General features: G+C 41.5%; 1 protein-coding gene across 1 annotated transcript in view; it reads right to left on the reverse strand.

The window, feature by feature from the left end:
• Positions 1-4,942: 4,942 nt before the first annotated feature.
• The window catches only part of haus7 (HAUS augmin-like complex, subunit 7), a 52,659-nt gene continuing 36,291 nt past the window's right edge, over positions 4,943-21,310 (reverse strand). Inside the window, exons 7-9 of the mRNA XM_065005112.1 lie at positions 11,277-11,489; positions 11,009-11,120; positions 4,943-5,470 (exon numbers count right to left, since the gene is read on the reverse strand). Of these exons, the coding sequence (XP_064861184.1) occupies positions 5,379-5,470; positions 11,009-11,120; positions 11,277-11,489 (417 nt within the window). The 3' untranslated portion in view covers positions 4,943-5,378. The remainder of the gene's footprint in view (positions 5,471-11,008; positions 11,121-11,276; positions 11,490-21,310) is intronic.

Here is a 21,310-nt window from a genome sequence, read left to right on the forward strand (position 1 = left end):
TCATCAATATCCAGGCCAATACTACAGGATTTTACCTTATCAATATCAATACCAGGCCAATACTACAGGATTTTACCGCCAATATCATCATCAATATCCAGGCCAATACTACAGGATTTTACCTTATATCATCAATATCCAGGCCAATACTACAGGATTTTACCTTATCAATATCCAGGCCAATACTACAGGATTTTACCTTATCAATATCCAGGCCAATACTACAGGATTTTACCTTATCAATATCCAGGCCAATACTACAGGATTTTACCTTATCAATATCCAGGCCAATACTACAGGATTTTACCAGGATTTTACCGTATCAATATCCAGGCCAATACTACAGGATTTTACCTTATCATCATCAATATCCAGGCAGGCCAATACTACAGGATTTTACTGTATCATCAATATCCAGGCCAATACTACAGGATTTTACCTTATCAATATCCAGGCCAATACTACAGGATTTTACCTTATCATCATCAATATCCAGGCCAATACTACAGGATTTTACCTTATCAATATCCAGGCCAATACTACAGGATTTTACCGTATCAATATCCAGGCCAATACTACAGGATTTTACCTTATCATCATCAATATCCAGGCCAATACTACAGGATTTTACCTTATCAATATCCAGGCCAATACTACAGGATTTTACCTTATCAATATCCAGGCCAATACTACAGGATTTTACCATCAATATCCAGGCCAATATCAATTTTATCCAGGCCAATACTACAGGATTTTACCTTATCAATATCCAGGCCAATACTACAGGATTTTACCTTATCAATATCCAGGCCAATACTACAGGATTTTTATCATCATCAATATCCAGGCCAATACTACAGGATTTTTTTACCTTATCAATATCCAGGCCAATACTACAGGATTTTACCTTATCAATATCCAGGCCAATACTACAGGATTTTACCGTATCAATATCCAGGCCAATACTACAGGATTTTACCTTATCAATATCCAGGCCAATACTACAGGATTTTACCGTATCAATATCCAGGCCAATACTACAGGATTTTACTGTATCATTTTCCATATCAATATCCAGGCCAATACTACAGGATTTTACCTTATCAATATCCAGGCCAATACTACAGGATTTTTACCGTATCAATATCCAGGCCAATATCAGGATTTTAATCAATATCCAGGCCAATACTACAGGATTTTACCGTATCATCATCAATATCCAGGCCAATACTACAGGATTTTACCGTATCAATATCCAGGCCAATATATCAATATCCAGGCCAATACTACAGGATTTTACCGTATCATATCAATATCCAGGCCAATACTACAGGATTTTACCGTATCAATATCCAGGCCAATACTACAGGATTTTTTTACCGCCAATACTCAGGATTTTCATCAATATCCAGGCCAATACTACAGGATTTTACCAGGATTTTATCATCATCAATATCCAGGCCAATACTACAGGATTTTACCTTATCAATATCCAGGCCAATACTACAGGATTTTACCTTATCAATATCCAGGCCAATACTACAGGATTTTACCTTATCAATATCCAGGCCAATACTACAGGATTTTACCGTATCAATATCCAGGCCAATACTACAGGATTTTACCTTATCAATATCCAGGCCAATACTACAGGATTTTACCGTATCATCATCAATATCCAGGCCAATACTACAGGATTTTACCGTAACATCATCAATATCCAGGCCAATACTACAGGATTTTACCTTATCATCAATATCCAGGCCAATACTACAGGATTTTACCTTATCATCAATATCCAGGCCAATACTACAGGATTTTACCTTATCATCATCAATATCCAGGCCAATACTACAGGATTTTACCTTATCAATATCCAGGCCAATACTACAGGATTTTACCTTATCAATATCCAGGCCAATACTACAGGATTTTACCTTATCATCATCAATATCCAGGCCAATACTACAGGATTTTACCTTATCAATATCCAGGCCAATACTACAGGATTTTACCATATCATCAATATCCAGGCCAATACTACAGGATTTTACCTTATCATCATCAATATCCAGGCCAATACTACAGGATTTTACCTTATCAATATCCAGGCCAATACTACAGGATTTTACCTTATCAATATCCAGGCCAATACTACAGGATTTTACCTTATCATCATCAATATCCAGGCCAATACTACAGGATTTTACCTTATCAATATCCAGGCCAATACTACAGGATTTTACCTTATCAATATCCAGGCCAATACTACAGGATTTTACCGTATCAATATCCAGGCCAATACTACAGGATTTTACCTTATCAATATCCAGGCCAATACTACAGGATTTTACCGTATCAATATCCAGGCCAATACTACAGGATTTTACTGTATCATCATCAATATCCAGGCCAATACTACAGGATTTTACCGTATCAATATCCAGGCCAATACTACAGGATTTTACCTTATCAATATCCAGTCCAATACTACAGGATTTTACCGTATCAATATCCAGGCCAATACTACAGGATTTTACCGTATCATCATCAATATCCAGGCCAATACTACAGGATTTTACCTTATCAATATCCAGGCCAATACTACAGGATTTTACCTTATCATCATCAATATCCAGGCCAATACTACAGGATTTTACCGTATCAATATCCAGGCCAATACTACAGGATTTTACCGTATCAATATCCAGGCCAATACTACAGGATTTTACCGTATCAATATCCAGGCCAATACTACAGGATTTTACCGTATCAATATCCAGGCCAATACTACAGGATTTTACCGTATCATCATCAATATCCAGGCCAATACTACAGGATTTTACCTTATCATCATCAATATCCAGGCCAATACTACAGGATTTTACCTTATCAATATCCAGGCCAATACTACAGGATTTTACCTTATCAATATCCAGGCCAATACTACAGGATTTTACCTTATCAATATCCAGGCCAATACTACAGGATTTTACCGTATCAATATCCAGGCCAATACTACAGGATTTTACCTTATCAATATTCAGGCCAATACTACAGGATTTTACCTTATCATCATCAATATCCAGGCCAATACTACAGGATTTTACCGTATCAATATCCAGGCCAATACTACAGGATTTTACCGTATCAATATCCAGGCCAATACTACAGGATTTTACCTTATCAATATCCAGGCCAATACTACAGGATTTTACCGTATCAATATCCAGGCCAATACTACAGGATTTTACCTTATCAATATCCAGGCCTCGGAGTGTGGTGTCAGGAAAATAACCTCACACTCAACGTCAACAAAACTAAGGAGATGATTGTGGACCTTCCTCAACCGTAAGGCTCTCCAGAGGGTAGTGAGGTCTGCACAACGCATCACCGGGGGCAAACTACCTGCCCTCCAGGACACCTACACCACCCGATGTTACAGGAAGGCCATAAAGATCATCAAGGACATCAACCACCCGAGCCACTGCCTGTTCACCCCGCTATCATCCAGAAGGCGAGGTCAGTATAGGTGCATCAAAGCTGGGACCGAGAGACTGAAAAACAGCTTCTATCTCAAGGCCATCAGACTGTTAAACAGCCACCACTAACATTGAGTGGCTGCTGCCAACACACTGTCATTGACACTGACCCAACTCCAGCCACTTTAATAATGGGAATTGAAGGGAAATTATGTAAATATATCACTAGCCACTTTAAACAATGCTACCTTATATAATGTTACTTACCCTACATTATTCATCTCATATGCATACGTATATACTGTACTCTATATCATCCTTATGTAATACATGTATCACTAGCCACTTTAACTATGCCACTTTGTTTACATACTCATCTCATATGTATATACTGTACTCGATACCATCTATATCTTGCCTATGCTGCTCTGTACCATCACTCATTCATATATCTTTATGTACATATTCTTTATCCCCTTACACTTGTGTCTATAAGGTAGTAGTTTTGGAATTGTTAGTTAGATTACTTGTTGGTTATTACTGCATTGTCGGAACTAGAAGCACAAGCATTTCGCTACACTCGCATTAACATCTGCTAACCATGTGTATGTGACAAATAAAATTTGATTTAATTTGGTGATTCCAAACTTCTTCCATTTAAGAATGATGGAGGCCACTGTGTTCTTGACCTTCAATGCTGCAGAATGATGGAGGCCACTGTGTTCTTGACCTTCAATGCTGCAGAATGATGGAGGCCACTGTGTTCTTGGGGACCTTCAATGCTGCAGAATGATGGAGGCCACTGTGTTCTTGGGGACCTTCAACGCTGCAGAATGATGGAGGCCACTGTGTTCTTGGGGACCTTCAAGGCTGCAGAATGATGGAGGCCACTGTGTTCTTGGGGACCTTCAATGCTGCAGAATGATGGAGGCCACTGTGTTCTTGGGGACCTTCAATGCTGCAGAAATGTTTTGGTACCCTTCTGAGCTCTACGGACAATTCCTTCAACCTCATGGCTTGGTTTTTGCTCTGACATGCACTGTCAACTGTGGCACCTTATGTAGACAGGTGTGTGCCTTTCCAAATCATGTCCAATCAATTGAATTTACCACATGTGGATTCTAATCAAGTTGTAGAAACATCTCAAGGATGATCAATGGAAGCAGGATCCACATGAGTTTTAATAAATTTGCTAACTTCCTTAAAACCTGTTTTTGCTCCATCATCACAGGGTATTGAGTTGATTTGGGGTGGCAGGGTAGCCTAGTGGTTAGTGTTGGACTAGTAACCGAAAGGGTGCAAGTTCAAACCCCCGAGCTGACAAGGTACACATCTGTCGTTCTGCCCCTGAACAGGCAGTTAACCCACTGTTCCTAGGCAGTCATTGGAAATAAAAATTTGTTCTTAACTGACTTGCCTGGTTAAATAAAGATAAAGATAAAATAAGTATAAAATGGGACTTCAGAAACTAGTAACTTTTATTTATCTCATTGAGAGACCCGGTGCAACCAAGAGAGAGACAAATACCACACACAGACAACATGAAACAATGTTCTGGTGTTGAGAAAGCAAAACATATTTGCTGTATCGGTGGTGAATGTCCCAAATGGGACCCTATATACTCACTCATTAAAACATTTACAAAAACAGTGATTTCAAGTGTATTGAAACATTTTGTTAAACTAAGATGGGAACATGGAAAGCCAAGCTAGATAATGATGTGCCTACTGTCCTAGTAACAGTTAGCACTGATACTAGAACAACCTTAGCATTGAAATGCAGGACAGTTAACACTGCATGTGGTGATCATGGAGAGTTAGCAGTAGCAAGCTAATAATAGTTGTCTGTAGAGTTTAGGGTAAGGTTAGCGGTAGCCTGCTAGCTTCAGTCTGGAGTTCAGGGTTCGGTTAGCGGTAGCTTGCTATCCGTTCCGTGGTGAAGAGAAAGGAACTCCGTGTATCTCTTGGTAAGGTCCTCCAACTGGGTGGCTGTAACACAAAATCACACAGTCAACTTCAATAGCAATTTACAGTTGAAGTCGGAAGTTTACATACTCTTATGTTGGAGTCATTAAAACTAGTTTTTCAACCACTCCACACATTTCTTATTAACAAACTATGGTTTTGGCAAGTTGGTTAGGACATCTACTTTGTGCATGACAAGTAATTTTTCCAACAATTGTTTACAGACAGATTATTTCACTGTTACAATTCCAGTGGGTCAGAAGTTTACATACACTAAGTTGACTGTGCCTTTAAACAGCTTGGAAAATTCCAGAAAATGATGTCATGGCTTTAGAAGCTTCTGATAGGCTAATTGACATAATGAGTCAATTATAGGAGTACCTGTGGATGTATTTCAAGGCCTACCGTCAAACTCAGTGCCTCTTTTCTTGACATCATGGGAAAATTAAAAGAAATCAGCCAAGACCTCCACAAGTCTGGTTTATCCTTGAGAGCAATTTCCAAACACCTGAAGGTACCACGTTCATCTGTACAAACAGTACGCAAGTATAAACACCATGGGACCACGCAGCTGTCATACCGTTCAGGAAGGAGACGCGCTCTGTCTCCTAGAGATGAACGTACTTTGGTGCGAAAAGTGCAAATCAATCTCAGAACAACAGCAAAGGACCTTGAAGATGCTGGAGGAAACAGGTACAATAGTATCTATATCCACAGTAAATAAAGTCCTATATCGACATAACCTGAAAGGTCTCTCACCAAGGAAGAAGCCACTGCTATAACATCACCATTAAAAGCCAGACTACGGTTTGCAACTGCACATGGGGACAAAGACCGTACTTTCTGGAGAAATGTCCTCTGGTCTGATGAAACAAAAATAGAACTGTTTGGCCATAATGACCATCGTTATGTTTGTAGGAAAAAGGGGGAGGCTTGCAAGCCGAAGGACACATCCCAACCGTGAAGCACGGGGGTGGCAGCATCATGTTGTGGGGGTGCTTTGCTGCAGGAGGGACTGGTGCACTTCACAAAATAGATGGCATCATGAGGGAGGAAAATTGTGGATATATTGAAGCAACATCTCAAGACATCAGTCAGGAAGTTGAAGCTTAGTTGCAAATGGGTCTTCCAACTGGACATTGACCCCAAGCATACTTGCAAAGTTGTGGCAAAATGGCTTAAGGACAACAAAGTCAAGGTATTGGAGTGGCCATCACAAAGCCCTGACCTCAATCCTATAGAACATTTGTGGGCAGACCTGAGAAAAGCATATGTGAGCAAGGAGGCCTACAAACCTGACTCAGTTACACCAGCTCTGTCAGGAGGAATGGGCCAAAATTCACCCAACTTATTGTGGGAAGCTTGTGGAAGGCTACCAGAAACATTTGACCCAAGTTAAACAATTTAAAAGGCAATGCTACCAAATACTAATTGAGTGTATGTAAACTTCTGACCCACTGGGAATGTGATGAAAGAAATAAAAGCTGAAATAAATCATTCTCTCTACTATTATTGTGACATTTCACATTCTTAAAATGAAGTGATCATCCTAACTGATCTAAGACAGGTACTGTTTACTAGGATTAAATGTCAGGAATCGTGAAAAACTGAGATTAAATGTAGTTGGCTAAGGTGTATGTAAACTTTCAACTTCAACTGTAAATACACAAACTATAACTACAGGACCAGTTAAAAGTTTGGACAATGTAGAAAATAGTAAAAATTAAGAAAAACCCTTGAATGAGTAGGTGTGTCCAAACTTTTGGCTGGTACTGTATTTATGTATGACAGAGGGTGTGTTTGTGAAGGTGAGGGTCTGTGTGTATATACTCACAGAGGGTGTGTTTGTGAAGGTGAAGGTCTGTGTGTATATACTCACAGAGGGTGTGTTTGTGAAGGTGAGGGTCTGTGTGTATATACTCACAGAGGGTGTGTTTGTGAAGGTGAGGGTCTGTGTGTATATACCCACAGAGGGTGTGTTTGTGAAGGCGAGGGTCTGTGTGTATATACTCACAGAGGGTGTGTTTGTGAAAGTGAGGGTCTGTGTATATACTCACAGAGGGTGTGTTTGTGAAGGTCTGTGTGTATATACTCACAGAGGGTGTGTTTGTGAAGGTAAGGGTCTGTGTGTATACTCACAGAGGGTGTGTTTGTGAAGGTCTGTGTGTATATACTCACAGAGGGTGTGTTTGTGAAGGTAAGGGTCTGTGTGTATACTCACAGAGGGTGTGTTTGTGAAGGTAAGGGTCTGTGTGTATATACTCACAGAGGGTGTGTTTGTGAAGGTGAGGGTCTGTGTGTATATACTCACAGAGGGTGTGTTTGTGAAGGTGAGGGTCTGTGTGTATATACTCAGAGGGTGTGTTTGTGAAGGTAAGGGTCTGTGTGTATATACTCACAGAGGGTGTGTTTGTGAAGGTGAGGGTCTGTGTATATACTCACAGAGGGTGTGTTTGTGAAGGTAAGGGTCTGTGTGTATATACTCACAGAGGGTGTGTTTGTGAAGGTAAGGGTCTGTGTGTATATACTCACAGAGGGTGTGTTTGTGAAGGTGAGGGTCTGTGTGTATATACTCACAGAGGGTGTGTTTGTGAAGGTGAGGGTCTGTGTGTATATACTCACAGAGGGTGTGTTTGTGAAGGTGAGGGTCTGTGTGTATATACTCACAGAGGGTGTGTTTGTGAAGGAAGGGTCTGTGTGTATATACTCACAGAGGTCTGTGTGTTTGTGAGTTTGTGAAGGGTCTGTGTGTATATACTCACAGAGGGTGTGTTTGTGAAGGTGAGGGTCTGTGTGTATATACTCACAGAGGGTGTGTTTGTGAAGGTGAGGGTCTGTGTGTATATACTCACAGAGGGTGTGTTTGTGAAGGTGAGGGTCTGTGTGTATATACTCACAGAGGGTGTGTTTGTGAAGGTGAGGGTCTGTGTGTATATACTCACAGAGGGTGTGTTTGTGAAGGTAAGGGTCTGTGTGTATATACTCACAGAGGGTGTGTTTGTGAAGGTGAGGGTCTGTGTATATACTCACAGAGGGTGTGTTTGTGAAGGTGAGGGTCTGTGTGTATATACTCACAGAGGGGGTGTGTGTTTGTGAAGGTGAGGGTCTGTGTATATACTCACAGAGGGTGTGTTTGTGAAGGTGAGGGTCTGTGTGTATATACTCAGAGGGTGTGTTTGTGAAGGTAAGGGTCTGTGTGTATATACTCACAGAGGGTGTGTTTGTAGGTGAGGGTCTGTGTGTATATACTCACAGAGGGTGTGTTTGTGAAGGTGAGGGTCTGGTCAGAGGGTGTGTTTGTGTGAGGGTCTGTGTGTATATACTCACAGAGGGTGTGTTTGTGAAGGCGAGAGTATATACTCAGTGTGTTTGTGAAGGTAAGGGTCTGTGTGTATACTCACAGAGGGTGTGTTTGTGAAGGCGAGGGTCTGTGTGTGTATATACTCAGAGGGTGTGTTTGTGAAGGTAAGGGTCTGTGTGTATACTCACAGAGGGTGTGTTTGTGAAGGCGAGGGTCTGTGTGTATATACCCACAGAGGGTGTGTTTGTGAAGGCGAGGGTCTGTGTGTATATACTCACAGAGGGTGTGTTTGTGAAAGTGAGGGTCTGTGTATATACTCACAGAGGGTGTGTTTGTGAAGGTCTGTGTGTATATACTCACAGAGGGTGTGTTTGTGAAGGTAAGGGTCTGTGTGTATACTCACAGAGGGTGTGTTTGTGAAGGTCTGTGTGTATATACTCACAGAGGGTGTGTTTGTGAAGGTTCACAGAGGTCTGTGTGTATATACTCACAGAGGGTGTGTTTGTGAAGGTGAGGGTCTGTGTGTATATACTCACAGAGGGTGTGTTTGTGAAGGTGAGGGTCTGTGTGTATATACTCACAGAGGGTCTGGGTGTGTTTGTGAAGGTAAGGGTCTGTGTGTATATACTCACAGAGGGTGTGTTTGTGAAGGTGAGGGTCTGTGTATATACTCACAGAGGGTGTGTTTGTGAAGGTAAGGGTCTGTGTGTATATACTCACAGAGGGTGTGTTTGTGAAGGTGAGGGTCTGTGTGTATATACTCACAGAGGGTGTGTTTGTGAAGGTGAGGGTCTGTGTGTATATACTCAGAGGGTGTGTTTGTGAAGGTAAGGGTCTGTGTGTATATACTCACAGAGGGTGTGTTTGTGAAGGTGAGGGTCTGTGTGTATATACTCAGAGGGTGTGTTTGTGAAGGTAAGGGTCTGTGTGTATATACTCACAGAGGGTGTGTTTGTGAAGGTCTGTGTGTATATACTCACAGAGGGTGTGTTTGTGAAGGTAAGGGTCTGTGTGTATACTCACAGAGGGTGTGTTTGTGAAGGTAAGGGTCTGTGTGTATATACTCACAGAGGGTGTGTTTGTGAAGGTGAGGGTCTGTGTGTATATACTCACAGAGGGTGTGTTTGTGAAGGTGAGGGTCTGTGTGTATATACTCAGAGGGTGTGTTTGTGAAGGTAAGGGTCTGTGTGTATATACTCACAGAGGGTGTGTTTGTGAAGGTGAGGGTCTGTGTATATACTCACAGAGGGTGTGTTTGTGAAGGTAAGGGTCTGTGTGTATATACTCACAGAGGGTGTGTTTGTGAAGGTGAGGGTCTGTGTGTATATACTCACAGAGGGTGTGTTTGTGAAGGTGAGGGTCTGTGTATATACTCACAGAGGGTGTGTTTGTGAAGGTGAGGGTCTGTGTGTATATACTCAGAGGGTGTGTTTGTGAAGGTAAGGGTCTGTGTGTATATACTCACAGAGGGTGTGTTTGTGAAGGTGAGGGTCTGTGTGTATATACTCACAGAGGGTGTGTTTGTGAAGGTGAGGGTCTGTGTATATACTCACAGAGGGTGTGTTTGTGAAGGTGAGGGTCTGTGTGTATATACTCACAGAGGGTGTGTTTGTGAAGGCGAGGGTCTGTGTGTGTATATACTCAGAGGGTGTGTTTGTGAAGGTAAGGGTCTGTGTGTATACTCACAGAGGGTGTGTTTGTGAAGGCGAGGGTCTGTGTGTGTATATACTCAGAGGGTGTGTTTGTGAAGGCGAGGGTCTGTGTGTATATACTCACAGAGGGTGTGTTTGTGAAGGTGAGGGTCTGTGTGTATATACTCACAGAGGGTGTGTTTGTGAAGGTGAGGGTCTGTGTGTATATACTCACAGAGGGTGTGTTTGTGAAGGTGAGGGTCTGTGTATATACTCACAGAGGGTGTGTTTGTGAAGGTAAGGGTCTGTGTGTATATACTCACAGAGGGTGTGTTTGTGAAGGTGAGGGTCTGTGTATATACTCACAGAGGGTGTGTTTGTGAAGGTGAGGGTCTGTGTGTATATACTCACAGAGGGTGTGTTTGTGAAGGTCTGTGTGTATATACTCACAGAGGGTGTGTTTGTGAAGGTGAGGGTCTGTGTGTATACTCACAGAGGGTGTGTTTGTGAAGGCGAGGGTCTGTGTGTATATACTCACAGAGGGTGTGTTTGTGAAGGTGAGGGTCTGTGTGTATATACTCACAGAGGGTGTGTTTGTGAAGGTGAGGGTCTGTGTGTGTGTATACTCACAGAGGGTGTGTTTGTGTCCGTGACTCCAGTAGCAAGGGTCCGAGTCTACCTCATTCACCGTGTCAGACAGACATACAGACACCTCTGATACCTGCTGCAGGACCTCTAGCTCCTAGAGACAGACATTTTGTAGTATTTTAATTACTTAGCATGGAATGCAACGAGCTCAAACAGAGGGATGTTTTCTATAATAATTAACACACAAAGAGAGAGACGCTATGAGAACACAGTCAGCCCTCAGAGGAACACAGAGACGATGTGTGTGTACCGTGTTGCAGGCCGTGAGCAGCCTATGGACAGTGCTGAAGATGTGTGTGTGTGATCTGAGGCTGGGAGGGTCTCTGCTGCAGTAGGATCTGAAGTCCGTGTCGTACACACGGCTGAACACACTCATCATCTGGGCCAGATCAGACACAGCGACGCGTAACGCGCACACAGAGAACCGGCTAGGACTGGCCTCCTCACCACGCAGGAACACACACTGGGGAGAGAAAATTAGTGTTTTATTCAAAAGTGTTTTACAAGTTATATTTATAGTTTAGAAGAGGTCTGATATAGAGCAACAAGAGGTACAGGAAGTATTTACCCCCTTGTCCACAGTTTGTTGTGTTACAGCCTGAATTTAAAATGGATTACATTGATGTTGTGTCACTGATCTACACACAATACAACATCATGTCAAAGTGGAATTGTTTTTTAAAAATTTGTACAAATTAATAAAAAATGAAAAGCTGTCAATAAGTAAGTCAATAAGTATTCAAGCCCGTAGTTATGGAAAGCCTGTAACCTGTAACTATACTGAACAAAACTATAAATACAACGTGAAGTGTTGGTCCCATGTTTCATGAACTCAGATAAAAGAACACAGACATTTTCCACAACGTACAAAAAGTTTATTCCCCTCCCAAATGTGTTTACATCCCTGATAGCCAAGATAATCTAAGGAGAAATGCTCACTAACAGGGATGTAAGAGGAATAAACCTGATAGATCAGATAGTGAGCCTTAGATTATCTTGGCTATCAGGTTTATTCCTCTTACATCCCTGTTAGTGAGCATTTCTCCTTAGATTATCTTGGCTATCTGATCTATCAGGTTTATTCCTATTAATGCCTTGCAAAGGGCTGCTATTGGTAGATGCCTTGCAAAGGGCTGCTATTGGTAGATGCCTTGCAAAGGGCTGCTATTGGTAGATGCCTTGCAAAGGGCTGCTATTGGTAGATGCCTTGCAAAGGGCTGCTATTGGTAGATGCCTTGCAAAGGGCTGCTATTGGTAGATGCCTTGCAAAGGGCTGCTATTGGTAGATGCCTTGCAAAGGGCTGCTATTGGTAGATGCCTTGCAAAGGGCTGCTATTGGTAGATGCCTTGCAAATGGCTGCTATTGGTAGATGCCTTGCAAATGGCTGCTATTGGTAGATGCCTTGCAAAGGGCTGCTATTGGTAGATGGGTGAAAATAAACAAGGGGAGGGGAGACAGAGCATTAGACTCAGTACTGTTATCATTACAAGGGGAGGGGAGACAGAGCATTAAACTCAGTACTGTTATCATTACAAGGGGAGACAGAGCATTAAACTCAGTACTGTTATCATTACAAGGGGAGGGGAGACAGAGCATTAAACTCAGTACTGTTATCATTACAAGGGGAGACAGAGCATTAAACTCAGTACTGTTATCATTACAAGGGGAGACAGAGCATTAGACTCAGTACTGTTATCATTACAAGGGGAGGGGAGACAGAGCATTAAACTCAGTACTGTTATCATTACAAGGGGAGACAGAGCATTAAACTCAGTACTGTTATCATTACAAGGGGAGACAGAGCATTAGACTCAGTACTGTTATCATTACAAGGGGAGACAGAGCATTAAACTCAGTACTGTTATCATTACAAGGGGGAGGAGACAGAGCATTAAACTCAGTACTGTTATCATTACAAGGGGAGACAGAGCATTAAACTCAGTACTGTTATCATTACAAGGGGAGGGGAGACAGAGCATTAAACTCAGTACTGTTATCATTACAAGGGGAGACAGAGCATTAAACTCAGTACTGTTATCATTACAAGGGGAGACAGAGCATTAAACTCAGTACTGTTATCATTACAAGGGGAGACAGAGCATTAGACTCAGTACTGTTATCATTACAAGGGGAGACAGAGCATTAAACTCAGTACTGTTATCATTACAAGGGGAGACAGAGCATTAAACTCAGTACTGTTATCATTACAAGGGGAGACAGAGCATTAAACTCAGTACTGTTATCATTACAAGGGGAGACAGAGCATTAAACTCAGTACTGTTATCATTACAAGGAGGGAGACAGATCATTAAACTCAGTACTGTTATCATTACAAGGGGGGAGACAGAGCATTAAACTCAGTACTGTTATCATTACAAGGGGAGACAGAGCATTAAACTCAGTACTGTTATCATTACAAGGGGAGGGGAGACAGAGCATTAAACTCAGTACTGTTATCATTACAAGGGGAGACAGAGCATTAAACTCAGTACTGTTATCATTACAAGGGGAGGGGAGACAGAGCATTAAACTCAGTACTGTTATCATTACAAGGGGAGACAAAGCATTAAACTCAGTACTGTTATCATTACAAGGGGAGACAGAGCATTAAACTCAGTACTGTTATCATTACAAGGGGAGACAAAGCATTAAACTCAGTACTGTTATCATTACAAGGGGAGACAGAGCATTAGACTCAGTACTGTTATCATTACAAGGGGAGACAGAGCATTAAACTCAGTACTGTTATCATTACAAGGGGAGGGGAGACAGAGCATTAAACTCAGTACTGTTATCATTACAAGGGGAGGGGAGACAGAGCATTAAACTCAGTACTGTTATCAATACAAGGGGAGACAGAGCATTAGACTCAGTACTGTTATCATTACAAGGGGAGACAGAGCATTAGACTCAGTACTGTTATCATTACAAGGGGAGGGGAGCCAGAGCATTAGACTCAGTACTGTTATCATTACAAGGGGAGACAGAGCATTAAACTCAGTACTGTTATCATTACAAGGGGAGACAGAGCATTAGACTCAGTACTGTTATCATTACAAGGGGAGACAGAGCATTAGACTCAGTACTGTTATCATTACAAGGGGAGGGGAGACAGAGCATTAAACTCAGTACTGTTATCATTACAAGGGAGACAGAGCATTAGACTCAGTACTGTTATCATTACAAGGGGAGACAGAGCATTAAACTCAGTACTGTTATCATTACAAGGGGAGACAGAGCATTAAACTCAGTACTGTTATCATTACAAGGGGAGACAGAGCATTAAACTCAGTACTGTTATCATTACAAGGGGAGACAGAGCATTAGACTCAGTACTGTTATCATTACAAGGGGAGACAGAGCATTAAACTCAGTACTGTTATCATTACAAGGGGAGACAAAGCATTAAACTCAGTACTGTTATCATTACAAGGGGAGGGGAGACAGAGCATTAAACTCAGTACTGTTATCATTACAAGGGGAGACAAAGCATTAAACTCAGTACTGTTATCATTACAAGGGGAGGGGAGACAGAGCATTAAACTCAGTACTGTTATCATTACAAGGGGAGACAAAGCATTAAGCTCAGTACTGTTATCATTACAAGGGGAGACAGAGCATTAAACTCAGTACTGTTATCATTACAAGGGGAGACAGAGCATTAGACTCAGTACTGTTATCATTACAAGGGGAGGGGAGACAGAGCATTAAACTCAGTACTGTTATCATTACAAGGGGAGACAGAGCATTAGACTCAGTACTGTTATCATTACAAGGGGAGACAGAGCATTAAACTCAGTACTGTTATCATTACAAGGGGAGGGGAGACAGAGCATTAGACTCAGTACTGTTATCATTACAAGGGGAGACAGAGCATTAGACTCAGTACTGTTATCATTACAAGGGGAGACAGAGCATTAAACTCAGTACTGTTATCATTACAAGGGGAGACAAAGCATTAAACTCAGTACTGTTATCATTACAAGGGGAGGGGAGACAGAGCATTATACTCAGTACTGTTATCATTACAAGGGGAGACAGAGCATTAGACTCAGTACTGTTATCATTACAAGGGGAGACAGAGCATTAAACTCAGTACTGTTATCATTACAAGGGGAGGGGAGACAGAGCATTATACTCAGTACTGTTATCATTACAAGGGGAGACAGAGCATTAAACTCAGTACTGTTATCATTACAAGGGGAGGGGAGACAGAGCATTAAACTCAGTACTGCTATCATTACAAGGGGAGACAGAGCATTAAACTCAGTACTGTTATCATTACAAGGGGAGACAGAGGATTAAACTCAGTACTGTTATCATTACAAGGGGAGACAGAGCATTAGACTCAGTACTGTTATCATTACAAGGGGAGACAGAGCATTAAACTCAGTACTGTTATCATTACAAGGGGAGGGGAGACAGAGCATTAAACTCAGTACTGTTATCATTACAAGGGGAGACAGAGCATTAAACTCAGTACTGTTATCATTACAAGGGGAGGGGAGACAGAGCATTAAACTCAGTACTGTTATCATTACAAGGGGAGACAGAGCATTAAACTCAGTACTGTTATCATTACAAGGGGAGGGGAGACAGAGCATTAAACTCAGTACTGTTATCATTACAAGGGGAGACAGAGCATTAAACTCAGTACTGTTATCATTACAAGGGGAGACAGAGCATTAAACTCAGTACTGTTATCATTACAAGGGGAGACAGAGCATTAGACTCAGTACTGTTATCATTACAAGGGGGGAGACAGAGCATTAAACTCAGTACTGTTATCATTACAAGGGGAGGGGAGACAGAGCATTAAACTCAGTACTGTTATCATTACAAGGGGAGGGGAGACAGAGCATTAAACTCAGTACTGTTATCATTACAAGGGGAGGGGAGACAGAGCATTAAACTCAGTACTGTTATCATTACAAGGGGAGACAGAGCATTAAACTCAGTACTGTTATCATTACAAGGGGAGACAGAGCATTAAACTCAGTACTGTTATCATTACAAGGGGAGACAGAGCATTAAACTCAGTACTGTTATCATTACAAGGGGAGACAGAGCATTAAACTCAGTACTGTTATCATTACAAGGGGAGACAGAGCATTAAACTCAGTACTGTTATCATTACAAGGAGACAGAGCATTAGACTCAGTACTGTTATCATTACAAGGGGGGGAGACAGAGCATTAAACTCAGTACTGTTATCATTACAAGGAGGGGAGACAGAGCATTAAACTCAGTACTGTTATCATTACAAGGGGAGGGGAGACAGAGCATTAAACTCAGTACTGTTATCATTACAAGGGGAGTGGAGACAGAGCATTAGACTCAGTACTGTTATCATTACAAGGGGAGACAGAGCATTAAACTCAGTACTGTTATCATTACAAGGGGAGACAAAGCATTAAACTCAGTACTGTTATCATTACAAGGGGAGGGGAGACAGAGCATTATACTCAGTACTGTTATCATTACAAGGGGAGACAGAGCATTAGACTCAGTACTGTTATCATTACAAGGGGAGGGGAGACAGAGCATTATACTCAGTACTGTTATCATTACAAGGGGAGACAGAGCATTAGACTCAGTACTGTTATCATTACAAGGGGAGACAGAGCATTAGACTCAGTACTGTTATCATTACAAGGGGAGGGGAGACAGAGCATTAAACTCAGTACTGTTATCATTACAAGGGGAGACAGAGCATTAAACTCAGTACTGTTATCATTACAAGGGGAGACAGAGCATTAGACTCAGTACTGTTATCATTACAAGGGGAGACAGAGCATTAGACTCAGTACTGTTATCATTACAAGGGGAGGGGAGACAGAGCATTAGACTCAGTACTGTTATCATTACAAGGGGAGACAGAGCATTAAACTCAGTACTGTTATCATTACAAGGGGAGACAGAGCATTAAACTCAGTACTGTTATCATTACAAGGGGAGACAGAGCATTAAACTCAGTACTGTTATCATTACAAGGGGAGACAGAGCATTAGACTCAGTACTGTTATCATTACAAGGGGAGACAGAGCATTAAACTCAGTACTGTTATCATTACAAGGGGAGACAGAGCATTAGACTCAGTACTGTTATCATTACAAGGGGAGACAGAGCATTAAACTCAGTACTGTTATCATTACAAGGGGAGGGGAGACAGAGCATTAGACTCAGTACTGTTATCATTATTACATTAAACTCAGTACTGTTATCATTACAAGGGGAGGGGAGACAGAGCATTAGACTCAGTACTGTTATCATTACAAGGGGAGACAGAGCATTAAACTCAGTACTGTTATCATTACAAGGGGAGACAGAGCATTAAACTCAGTACTGTTATCATTACAAGGGGAGACAGAGCATTAAACTCAGTACTGTTATCATTACAAGGGAGACAGAGCATTAGACTCAGTACTGTTATCATTACAAGGGGAGACAGAGCATTAAACTCAGTACTGTTATCATTACAAGGGGAGACAGAGCATTAGACTCAGTACTGTTATCATTACAAGGGGAGACAGAGCATTAGACTCAGTACTGTTATCATTACAAGGGGAGGGGAGACAGAGCATTAGACTCAGTACTGTTATCATTACAAGGGGAGACAGAGCATTAAACTCAGTACTGTTATCATTACAAGGGGAGGGGAGACAGAGCATTAAACTCAGTACTGTTATCATTACAAGGGGAGGGGAGACAGAGCATTAAACTCAGTACTGTTATCATTACAAGGGGAGACAGAGCATTAAACTCAGTACTGTTATCATTACAAGGGGAGACAGAGCATTAAACTCAGTACTGTTATCATTACAAGGGGAGGGGAGACAGAGCATTAAACTCAGTACTGTTATCATTACAAGGGGAGACAAAGCATTAAACTCAGTACTGTTATCATTACAAGGGGAGACAGAGCATTAAACTCAGTACTGTTATCATTACAAGGGGAGACAAAGCATTAAACTCAGTACTGTTATCATTACAAGGAGACAGAGCATTAGACTCAGTACTGTTATCATTACAAGGGGAGACAGAGCATTAGACTCAGTACTGTTATCATTACAAGGAGGGAGACAGAGCATTAGACTCAGTACTGTTATCATTACAAGGGGAGACAGAGCATTAAACTCAGTACTGTTATCATTACAAGGGGGAGACAGAGCATTAGACTCAGTACTGTTATCATTACAAGGGGAGACAGAGCATTAAACTCAGTACTGTTATCATTACAAGGAGGGGAGACAGAGCATTAAACTCAGTACTGTTATCATTACAAGGGGAGACAGAGCATTAAACTCAGTACTGTTATCATTACAAGGAGACAGAGCATTAGACTCAGTACTGTTATCATTACAAGGGGAGACAGAGCATTAGACTCAGTACTGTTATCATTACAAGGGGAGACAGAGCATTAAACTCAGTACTGTTATCATTACAAGGGGAGACAGAGCATTAAACTCAGTACTGTTATCATTACAAGGGGAGACAGAGCATTAAACTCAGTACTGTTATCATTACAAGGGGAGACAGAGCATTAAACTCAGTACTGTTATCATTACAAGGGGAGGGGAGACAGAGCATTAAACTCAGTACTGTTATCATTACAAGGGGAGACAGAGCATTAGACTCAGTACTGTTATCATTACAAGGGGAGACAGAGCATTAAACTCAGTACTGTTATCATTACAAGGGGAGGGGAGACAGAGCATTAAACTCAGTACTGTTATCATTACAAGGGGAGACAGAGCATTAGACTCAGTACTGTTATCATTACAAGGGGAGACAGAGCATTAAACTCAGAACTGTTATCATTACAAGGGGAGGGGAGACAGAGCATTAGACTCAGTACTGTTATCATTACAAGGGGAGGGGAGACAGAGCATTAAACTCAGTACTGTTATCATTACAAGGAGGGGAGACAGAGCATTAAACTCAGTACTGTTATCATTACAAGGGGAGACAGAGCATTAAACTCAGTACTGTTATCATTACAAGGGGAGGGGAGACAGAGCATTAAACTCAGTACTGTTATCATTACAAGGGGAGACAAAGCATTAAACTCAGTACTGTTATCATTACAAGGGGAGACAGAGCATTAAACTCAGTACTGTTATCATTACAAGGGGAGACAAAGCATTAAACTCAGTACTGTTATCATTACAAGGGGAGACAGAGCATTAGACTCAGTACTGTTATCATTACAAGGGGAGACAGAGCATTAGACTCAGTACTGTTATCATTACAAGGGGAGGGGAGACAGAGCATTAGACTCAGTACTGTTATCATTACAAGGGGAGACAGAGCATTAAACTCAGTACTGTTATCATTACAAGGGGAGACAGAGCATTAAACTCAGTACTGTTATCATTACAAGGGGAGACAGAGCATTAAACTCAGTACTGTTATCATTACAAGGGGAGACAGAGCATTAGACTCAGTACTGTTATCATTACAAGGGGAGACAGAGCATTAAACTCAGTACTGTTATCATTACAAGGGGAGACAGAGCATTAGACTCAGTACTGTTATCATTACAAGGGGAGACAGAGCATTAAACTCAGTACTGTTATCATTACAAGGGGAGACAAAGCATTAAACTCAGTACTGTTATCATTACAAGGGGAGGGGAGACAGATCATTATACTCAGTACTGTTATCATTACAAGGGGAGACAGAGCATTAGACTCAGTACTGTTATCATTACAAGGGGAGGGGAGACAGAGCATTAAACTCAGTACTGTTATCATTACAAGGGGAGACAGAGCATTAGACTCAGTACTGTTATCATTACAAGGGGAGACAGAGCATTAAACTCAGTACTGTTATCATTACAAGGAGACAGAGCATTAAACTCAGTACTGTTATCATTACAAGGAGGGGAGACAAAGCATTAAACTCAGTACTGTTATCATTACAAGGGGAGACAGAGCATTAAACTCAGTACTGTTATCATTACAAGGGGAGACAGAGCATTAGACTCAGTACTGTTATCATTACAAGGGGAGGGGAGACAGAGCATTAGACTCAGTACTGTTATCATTACAAGGGGAGGGGAGACAGAGCATTAGACTCAGTACTGTTATCATTACAAGGGGAGGGGAGACAGAGCATTAAACTCAGTACTGTTATCATTACAAGGGGAGACAGAGCATTAAACTCAGTACTGTTATCATTACAAGGGGAGGAGACAGAGCATTAGACTCAGTACTGTTATCATTACAAGGGGAGGGGAGACAGAGCATTAAACTCAGTACTGTTATCATTACAAGGGGAGACAGAACATTAGACTCAGTACTGTTATCATTACAAGGGGAGACAGAGCATTAAACTCAGTACTGTTATCATTACAAGGGGAGACAGAGCATTAAACTCAGTACTGTTATCATTACAAGGGGAGACAGAGCATTAAACTCAGTACTGTTATCATTACAAGGGGAGACAGAGCATTAAACTCAGTACTGTTATCATTACAAGGGGAGGGTATCATTACAAGGGGAGACAGAGCATTAAACTCAGTACTGTTATCATTACAAGGGGAGGGGAGACAGAGCATTAAACTCAGTACTGTTATCATTACAAGGGGAGGGGAGACAGAGCATTAGACTCAGTACTGTTATCATTACAAGGGGAGACAGAGCATTAAACTCAGTACTGTTATCATTACAAGGGGAGACAGAGCATTAAACTCAGTACTGTTAACATTACAAGGGGAGACAAAGCATTAGACTCAGTACTGTTATCATTACAAGGGGAGGGGAGACAGAGCATTAGACTCAGTACTGTTATCATTACAAGGGGAGACAGAGCATTAGACTCAGTACTGTTATCATTACAAGGGGAGACAGAGCATTAGACTCAGTACTGTTATCATTACAAGGGGAGGGGAGACAGAGCATTAGACTCAGTACTGTTATCATTACAAGGGGAGACAGAGCATTAAACTCAGTACTGTTATCATTACAAGGGGAGGGGAGACAGAGCATTAGACTCAGTACTGTTATCATTACAAGGGGAGGGGAGACAGAGCATTAAACTCAGTACTGTTATCATTACAAGGGAGACAGAGCATTAGACTCAGTACTGTTATCATTACAAGGGGAGGGAGACAGAGCATTAGACTCAGTACTGTTATCATTACAAGGGGAGACAGAGCATTAAACTCAGTACTGTTATCATTACAAGGAGGGGAGACAGAGCATTAAACTCAGTACTGTTATCATTACAAGGGGGGAGACAGAGCATTAGACTCAGTACTGTTATCATTACAAGGGGGG

Source organism: Oncorhynchus nerka, linkage group LG20 (assembly GCF_034236695.1).
Source record: "Oncorhynchus nerka isolate Pitt River linkage group LG20, Oner_Uvic_2.0, whole genome shotgun sequence".
NCBI lineage: Eukaryota > Metazoa > Chordata > Actinopteri > Salmoniformes > Salmonidae > Oncorhynchus > Oncorhynchus nerka.